Here is a 9,281-nt window from a genome sequence, read left to right as displayed (position 1 = left end):
CCTCCTCCTTTATCCGGATTTGGGACCGGCTATGTACCGCAAGTGTAACATAGACGGAGTTTTTTTTTTTTTGGTGACTAACATAGACGGAGTTTGAGTACTCACTTCATGCAATGGAACTATAACTAGAAGAAAAAATTCTCCTGGCATAACTAAAGTAGCCATTTATCTTAAGAGTACTACTCAAATGTCAAGAAAACAGTTGGCTTAATTTGAGTTAACCTTCAATCAAGTACAATTTCTAGCAATTAGATGGAAGAGGGTACTGATATATATTACCTCCATTTTGTTCAGGGACCAAAGTCAATACCATTGAACATTTGGACTTGCATGGCCCTTGGAAGCCATGGCATAGTAATCAAGCATGCAAGTATGTTTTGTATTCATCATAAATCAAATCAGAGATGTATTGAAATAAATCATAAATCAGCTTTATAAATCAGACCAAAAGAGAATTCTAAAAGACTATAACTTAATATTTGAAATGTACAAAATATCCCTATTTATAAGTGAGTGTCTATTCAAAATGGTTTTCTCAAAAGTAAAGTTGTAAAATAAGATAATTCTACTCATTTAAAAATCATTCCAAACCAAAGAATTGAATTCAATTCTACTAATATATTAAACTCATTCCAAACCATGAAATTAAATTTCAAATAGAAATCAATTCTGTTTTTAATAGAATAGAATTCTTTTCTCACATTAAAAACACTTTCCAAACACACTCTAATCGCGTAGATCAAATAGTAAAGTGAATAACTTGAAAAGAAAAAAAAAAATAGATAAATACTCATCTCGAAAAAAAGTAGCTAGACATTTGTATGTCCTTACACGACCTGAAAATTAATTAGCACCAAAACATTAATATTTTCTTCTTTTTATTAACAAAAGGGTCCTTATCTTCATCATTTTGTTAGTGTTAAAAGTACATTGATCTAAATTGCACAAAAAATAATAGTGCTGTATAATAAGGAACAAATAGAGCATATATAAAATCTTTTGTCACTATAACATTAAAATCTTTTAATTCAAGAGTAACAAATGATCATCTTCCTTGAATATAAAATGCAGCAATTCTTAAATATTTGTATTCAAGATACCTAAGGTGCTCCTTTCAGACTCTCTCGTAATTTGCCTCTCTTGGATTTTCCAGTCTTTGTATCCCACTGCAATGGAAATAAACAACAAATATTACATTCAGCTAATGTTTCGGTCATAGATCTCAATTCCTGCTTCCTATAATAAATTGAACCGAATTGAACTTAATAAAGACAATTTTTTGACACAAAAAAAATTTTAAATTTTAAAAAAGGAGAGAGAATGAAGAGCATAACTCAAAAATTTTAGTTATAATACTCTTTTCCTTGTAATTTCAAATTGAGAAATGATCGTTGAACACCAAAAAAAAAAAAGAGAGAGAGAAATGATAAATTCTTATAATTGGTACATCTAAAAATCTATCTACTAAATAATCCTTAGATATTGTATAAATTATAACTCCTGCCATTGTGAATGAAGTTTTGAATTAGGACAATTAATAAGCTTATCATTAGAACTTAGGAGATCATTAAAACTATCAAATTTGTGGCCAATTGATGATGAATCCAGAAAGAGAAGCTCCATTTACTTCACCTTTGGGTCTCCCCTATCCAGTCCAGAATATGAGAACAATCTTCCCGCTTCAAAAAATGCCTTCACAAGAAACTAAATGTTAATGTTGTTCCAACAAGAAATATATTCAATAGTGTTTGTACACATATCTTCTGCACACAATCTAAACTACCTATTTCTGGTTCTGTAGGACTTAATTAAATTAGCTTCTCGGTGATTAGAAATATCTCGTGGCATTCTTAGACTCTCGGGCACAACAAGCCTTCTGCTCCTGTTCTGGTATGAATCAACAATGAAGTTGAGTACTGTTTCCTGCCATGAGTTGTTCATCTCAAGATCAACATAAGGTAACAGAAAAATAAATGCATGGGGCAAAAAGAAAACGGTCAGAAGCAAACCACAACTCAAGTATAAGAAAAGGAATTTAATAATGTTTGGTACAGCAGCACTAGAAAAGCAAATAGCGAGTAGTGTGTTATCTAAAGCCATAACAATAAGGTTATGATCTTGTAAATTAAAGAGGTCAGAAGTTCAAATAAAGAAAACAATCCAAAATACTTTCCCTAGATGCCACCAGTTAGGACATAAAGAGATGTTGGTTAGCAGTAATTAAAGCAGGTCGGGCTGAGGACATAAGGTTAAGTTGGTTTATAGTTGTTCTAGCATAAATAAGAAATTACAAGAGAATGGTTATATATGCACATGCAGTAATGATCAGTGGCAAGAAAGGTTCAATAGTTATACCAGAGGTTTAGAAGCATCAAGCCAGTCATATATTTTTTCATTTCGAAACCATGTAAGCTGTCTCTTCGCAAAATTCCTGCAGAAAATTTCAGGGAATATTCCTAAATAGCCAATAATATGCATCAAAGATAAATGGAAATCAAATACCAAAAAACAGGAGAGATGATGACAAGCAGGGGGAATACAGAAGAAAAAGGAAGCAACTGCTCTTTTAATAACTTTTTACACCATGGAGTGGTAAAATCAGTTAGTACCAAATAAGATTTAGCGTTGACACACAGCAGAGTGTACGTGAATAACAGAAGAAAATTTTTTTGCAACAGTTATCTTGTAGAGGATATAATGCAGTACCGTGATACTTTTTGAAATTCAGATAAGAACTTGTAAAATTCTCCTACTGAACTCTGACCATTTAGCTTTCTGCAACTTAATAAGTACTCCATGGCCTGGAATTATTGACTCATGTTAATAAAGAATCATACTATATAAATATTCATGTTAGTCTGTTACTCCATAATTTATAGTACGCATTTATTTGCATAGCCTATGAGCATCATTTTTTATTTTATATATGTATTAATTTTCATATACACTATTTTCTTATTTTCATAACACACGTTTTCAAATTTTTTTTCTTATGATTATATCTTCAGCATGCATACAGCATCCATGCTTATTTCCTTTAACATAACAAACCCAGTTAAACTGTGGTTTAACCACAGTATTACCTCAAAACAGTTCAAAGATCAGTTCAATTCTGAGATTTTGGTAATCACGTATAGTTCAAAAATCAAAAAGAACTTTAATGTTTTACCTGTCGTGCAATGTGGATTATTCAAGCCTATTTCAGTAATGAAAATTTGCAAATATAAAAAGTTTAATGTATATACAAAATATATAGAGATAGTATACTTGTCTGTAACCAATTCCTCGTGTTGCAGAATTCGAATTTGGAAGAAGACCCAAATTAAGAAGCCACTGAGCCTCAGATAGAATCCCATCCCTTCCTGTAGCCAAAGTGAACTAAGACAATTATTGGAATTGAATATTCATGATATTGACAGACAACATAGCATATATTATCATCGTGGACCTTTTAATGAATAGTTACTTGCAACTTGCAAGGAAATTGGTATCCAAGAAGATAATTACATATCAACAGAGAATTAACACAGAAGAATGCTCAACAGAATGTATAAATCATGTTTGTTTCCAGTTTATGATTATACCTAATAGCATTTCTTCACACCGATAATCAAGTGATTTATAGAGGTCAAGTCTTTGGACAGAAAGGAAAAAACACATAAACTCGTAGTCCAAATCTGACATATTGGTTTCTTCTGTTGTGTTTGCCTCAGATGACTGAGAACCATCAATAACACTAAAGTCATCCTGTTTCCTGAAAGAATCATATGGTACCCGAAAAGCAGAAGGAGGTGACCCACTGGACTGCCATTCCAAAGAATAAAAAAGAGTAAATTTACGAACATATCTCAGATAGTAATCCATTCAAATCATACATTTCAAATTTATATCCACAGAAAAATACAAGTAATCCTAGTAATTCATTCAAATGTACTCTTCAAATTTATATCCACAGAAAAATACAAGTATAAATAATTCACAAGTAAAAATCAGTTGATTGTTACATTTAAGCAGATTCCGCATTGAGAAAAATTAAGTCTGAGATACCCCGTTAAGGCTGGTAAAATAATTATTATTGTGCTTTATATTTACACTGTTGCAATAAAATGAATAAGATATATAAAGGCAGGACGAGAACTGATATTAAAATGTTAACATCAAGATTTTTTTTTATTTCTGGAAGAGCTTTTGTCAAAGCCAGAAAGGCTTAGAAACCATGCAGAATTCAAAGTTGCTAATATGCAGCTTATAAAATTGCAAGCTTACCTTAATAATTTCCAGGCTACGCCGTAAGCGATACCAATCATTCACTGGTAAAAGTTGGGCCTTCGGATCACCGGCTTTTACCACCAATTGCACAGCTGCATCCCATTCTTCTTTTCTCTGTAGTTCAGCCAACTCTAGATGTACTTTGGATGCAATCTCCGGAGAAGCTATAGGCACATCTGGCTTTCCATATATGAACCTTTAAAATCAAAGTTCAAACAACAAAACTCACAGGTATCAAATGTGCCACATTAGATTGTTTATAACCACTTAATATTTATAAACAAGAAGCTCAATAATGGTATGTGATAAGACAGTAATAATTCACAACTATAGTGAATGCCCTATAGCAGCAGTTGAAAGGAGTTTATGATGCTTATTGAAATAATGGGTTTTAGCAAGGGGAGAAGGAAAAGAACAAAAAAGCTAATGAACAATATGAAACTGTGATATATAAGACAAAAGCATTAATTCCTATGTACCAGTGGCAGATTGTTAATCCTGATTACATAATTGAAAAAACCATAAGAATTTTGGATAATCTAAGTTAGTCTATGATGTTTAATATTTTAAAATAAAATCAAAATGAAATAAGACATTTTCCTCATTTCTAACAAGATTTCAAAGAAGACAAACTACTATAACCCATAGCTGGTTATCAGTGTGTTAACAAAGATTAGTGAATTACAATAATATCCTAGGAATATAATCATATATCCACATCCTTCAAGAACACAAGTCTGCAGCAATTGGAACCACATCAGCAACATCTTTTTGTGTTGATTTACAATTATATTAATGTCAAACCAAGCTTTTCCTACCCTTTTCATTCAGCAGGTTGCAAAATAAGAAAAGTGTCTCATTTTAATTTTGCTTTCATATTGCCTTGTTATTGATACATCATACAACTACTGTACTACAAATAAGCAGTTCCATTTGAAACGATAATTAGTTGACAAATAGGCGGCAGAAAAAGGCATACCATCTTAAATACAGTCCAGTGCCCCCGACAACTATGGGAACACGTCCTTTGTCAAGAATAGATCTTGTAGCTTGCCTTGCATCCTCGAAAAACTGTCCAACAGAATAGTCTGATAAATAATAATTAGTTTTACCTATAGAAAAAATAAGCTCTTCAAAGATCAAATATGAGATGAACTAATATGCAGTGATGATAATCATAATGAATAGACACAAACAAATATAGCCAGCCAACAGACAACACACCTTCAGATGGATGCAGTATGTCAACCAGATGATGTGGTACCTCCTGACAAGAAAACACAAATAGAAACAGTGATTTCAAATTATCTTAACTATATTTGCAGTTGAATAAAACTGGTTACCAGATATTCAGTAATTCAGTGCTAGCACTAATTAGTAATGCAAATTTCAGTGAACAATGAACATATTCTCAAAGAATTTACATTTTCAAAACTTTAAAAATGAATATATTCGATCAGCTTCATCATTCAGAATTTCACTACTTGAAGCAGTTAAAATCCTTGAGATGGGTTGAATTTTTTGCGCCGATACAGAGTATGGCCAAAATATTAGAACGTAAGCAATGTATTCCATGCCTCGTCTAAGACACAGCCATCAATGATTCAATGGTCCTCCATAATATTTACACAAGACCACCACATCCAAACTATTCATATCTGTATTATTAGTCATTGAACTTCAGATTATGGTTACCAATTATTATAGCTAGGTGGAAAAAGAAAAACTCATGTCGCCCCTTCATAATTAACAATTATCTTAAGAAGATAGAAGCTGGAGTTTTGTGAAACTTCTTGAATATAGAGTAACCATGGACAAGAGAAGAAACCAGAAAGAATTATATTAAAGCAAGATCTGAACTAGAATGTGCATATGAATATGTCCCACTAATTATGACGCTACCCTCTTTAGATGGTTTCCTTTTGAACGATAAGTATATACTTAGTCATCAATTCTCATCTTTTCCTTTTTTTTCCCCTTCGCAGTCATCGAAACTTAAAATTGAAAAATCACATGAGCATTTGTCAAATATGAATCATATGTATAATTATTTTAGAGAAAAAAAAACAACCTTGTTTGTTGAAACTAAACCAAAACTCTACCAACCTCATCACAGCTTACTGTCATTAGAGAGTATGTTAACTACCAGAATAATTTCAAATAAAATAAGTAGTGCATTTCCAAATGACCCATCTGATTCAATTAGTCAACTAATTACACCAAGCAATACGATCTACTGATAAAAATAAAGGAAAACTGACATAACAGACAATCCATACAAAATTTCAGGGATTTAAAGTGAAAATCTATCTAATATAAACTAATGCAGAGTAGCATATGATGTCATAGGTATGCACCTTTCTATCATTTTGGGAAGGCTTTGCAGATCCAATATCAAGACCCCGATATACCTGCGGCACAAGAAACCATTTTCATTAAAAAAACTCAAAACAACAACATCAACAGTTGTTAAATCACAAAAAGTTCCTACGTCAAAGAGGAAGTAACACAAATACAGCAAAATCCAAGGAGATGGACAAGCATCATTTCCATGGTATTCCCTTGAAAAATCAACCTATCACCTCGTTCACCAAAATATTATCTTGGTACAATTTAACATAATATGTTTCCCCTGCATAATAATAACAATGATTACAATAATATCAAAAGAAAAATAGCAAGCAGCCAGAAATCCAGAATTATCTAAGCTTTGGACGAACGAATGATTTTCGCTCTTATTGACTAATCTCTGAAAACACATGACAATAATTCTAACACAAATACAACCAACAATGAAACATTACTATTACTACTGCTACAGCTACTAACAATAACAACACAATAATTTCTCAACAGCTGAAGTCCAAAAGTTAGCTCAACAGAATTTTTTCACTGACCATGTGAATATTGAAATTCAGAATTCTAAAAGTCTAAAACTAGCAAGACATTCAACAACAAGAACAATTTCAAATTATTAAGCAGAAAAAAGAGGCGCCAAAAATGCTGGTTTGGTTGTCTAAACCTGGACAGAGTCGGCACTGACGATTTCCCCATTGAGGCGCTTGGCGAGCTCAAGAGCGAGGCGGCTCTTGCCAGTACCGGTGGGTCCGGAAATGACTATCACCTTCTCTTTCTCCTTCTTGGCGGCGGCGGAAGCGCCGGCAAGGTATCGCCGGCGAAGAGCGAGGGAAAGCGGTGGTGATCGAGAAAGCGAGGTCTCCGGGAGACGGAGGCAGGTGCGGAGGTTACAGACTCCATTGTGAATCATCTTTGTGAATTCAGCTGAACTCTGAGTCCTCACTGCATTCTGAAGTCACAATGGATAAATATGTTGATGGAGAATTGGAGATATTTGTATTTCACTATTTCCCACTTGATTTTATTGTTTTATTGTTTATATATTTATTTTCGATCATGCTAGATAGCCAAATAATATAGAAAATTAGAAATGTCAAAAGTAGAAGTGATCTACTTTTTTATCATTTATATTTTTTATTATCTAACCTTCTTTTTCTCTATTTTTTTTTTGGGTAGCTTGAGACAAAATATAAACAAAAATTAAAAAATAAACTTTTAAAAATAATTATTATACTCATCATATTAAAATTAATAAAAACATACATATGAATATTAAATAAAAAATATTAAAATAATTAAAATCAAAATTTTTAGTGCACATATGAGATAATTTGAAAAATACAATAAGATACATAGTTTAAAATTTGATAATATTAATTATAGATATTATATATATGAAATTATGAATATTATAACTTATGAGTACGAAATTATGTATGTTATTAATATGAAATTATAGATGTTATGTGTTTGAATTTATGGATGTTATGAGTAAATTTATTAATTGAATAAATTAATTTAAGAATTTGATAATTTTTTTAAATTTAATCTGGAACCCACGACCTCTACATGAGTATGAGATAACTATGCCATTTGAGCTATAACTTGTTGGCAACTTGATAGTTACTTATGCAATAACTAAAAAATGATATGTATATGAATGTAATATCTAATAAATATTAATTTAATTTTTAGATGTTAGTTGTATGTAATTATACATATTATGTGTATAAATTTAGTTAGTACAGTATAATTATAAATGTACATAAAAACACAAAAAAAGTTTAAATCAGTTTATTACCATACCCCATCAGAACTAGTGTGATTTTTTATATTCTTAAAAATTAGTTGATTGGCAACAATTTCATCGGGTAAGTCCGTCTATTGTTCAAATTATTTTTCAACTCCTTTCAATTACACTAAAAGTAATTTTTGTCTCTGAACCTATACGGCCTTCACGATTTTTCTAGCAATTATAATTAATGAAACAAGGTTTTTATGTTTCAATTAATCTCCACGTACAAACATTTTTGCTATACAAGTCTTACAAATCTTGAAAATTCCTTACCCCTAAAATGTGCATCTTTTAGCACGTCTAGTCCACGCGCCTCCTTAACAGATTTTTCAAATAATAAACGCGTGAATATATAACTTTCTTTTTTGAAAGGATTTGTTTTCTTTTTCAAATTTCTTCTGCGTTTTCTTGCATTTTCTCTTCGATCTCTTTTATACGTTTCTCTCTACGTTCTCCTTCGACGTTTACTTGTGTTTCTCTCTCTATTTTCTTTTTTCATTTTTCTTGATTTCCATTCTTTCTGAAATCAAGCTCTAAAATCGTTTTGAAGATAATGGATGATTCAACTTTAAATTGTCAGCTGAACCAAAGCGAAGTGGATTTTGAATTTGAATCCAATAAAGTTTCTAAGGTGTAGTTTAATTCTAGTTTCTAAGGTGAACCTTGCTTGTGAAATTTGTTATTCATTGTTCGTTGTTTGAATTGAATCTAATGTACTAGTTCTGATGAATTTTCTTCATTTTATATCAGACTTTCGAGTGTAAATCAGGAATATTTAGGTGTATTTACAATTTATGACTTTTTATCTGGTTGAGGGTGAATTATCTTAATCTTTTAGTTGAATTGTTTTAGTTTCTGT

The 9,281-nt window shown here is 31.5% G+C and overlaps 1 protein-coding gene across 3 annotated transcripts; it reads right to left on the bottom strand.

Moving 5' to 3' along the window:
* Positions 1 to 621: 621 nt before the first annotated feature.
* Positions 622 to 7,614, bottom strand: LOC107459856 (tRNA dimethylallyltransferase 9). Of its 3 annotated transcripts, XM_016078150.3 has the most exons (13): positions 7,292 to 7,614; positions 6,627 to 6,680; positions 5,494 to 5,536; positions 5,249 to 5,357; positions 4,267 to 4,465; positions 3,585 to 3,804; positions 3,268 to 3,362; positions 2,707 to 2,801; positions 2,356 to 2,431; positions 1,784 to 1,923; positions 1,633 to 1,692; positions 1,101 to 1,166; positions 622 to 836 (listed from the first exon to the last, which is right to left on the bottom strand). In XM_016078150.3, the coding sequence occupies exons 1-12, from the start codon at positions 7,535 to 7,537 to the stop codon at positions 1,115 to 1,117; spliced, it is 1,389 nt and encodes a 462-aa protein (XP_015933636.1). In that variant the 5' UTR covers positions 7,538 to 7,614; the 3' UTR covers positions 622 to 836; positions 1,101 to 1,114. The 3 variants fall into 3 exon arrangements, with proteins under 3 accessions (XP_015933636.1, XP_015933635.1, XP_015933638.1); XM_016078149.3 differs by lacking the exon at positions 622 to 836 and having other exon boundaries at positions 989 to 1,166; XM_016078152.3 differs by lacking the exon at positions 622 to 836 and having other exon boundaries at positions 989 to 1,166; positions 5,249 to 5,340; positions 7,292 to 7,467.
* Positions 7,615 to 9,281: the final 1,667 nt, after the last annotated feature.

This window comes from Arachis duranensis, chromosome 7 (assembly GCF_000817695.3).
Source record: "Arachis duranensis cultivar V14167 chromosome 7, aradu.V14167.gnm2.J7QH, whole genome shotgun sequence".
Lineage (NCBI taxonomy): Eukaryota > Viridiplantae > Streptophyta > Magnoliopsida > Fabales > Fabaceae > Arachis > Arachis duranensis.
The sequence above is the reverse complement of the archived record's forward strand: the minus strand, read 5'-3'. Positions and strand labels throughout refer to the sequence as shown.

Bases quoted from the DNA above. Each gene is read 5' to 3' on its own strand.
- LOC107459856 (XM_016078150.3), bottom strand. From the start codon at position 7,537: ATGATTCACAATGGAGTCTGTAACCTCCGCACCTGCCTCCGTCTCCCG. The intron at 5,358-5,493 runs GTGTGTTGTCTG...ATTATTTATCAG, and splicing joins CATACTGCATCCATCTGAAG to ACTATTCTGTTGGACAGTTT. The intron at 1,167-1,632 runs GTGAAGTAAATG...TTTCCATTGCAG, and splicing joins TGGATAGGGGAGACCCAAAG to TGGGATACAAAGACTGGAAA.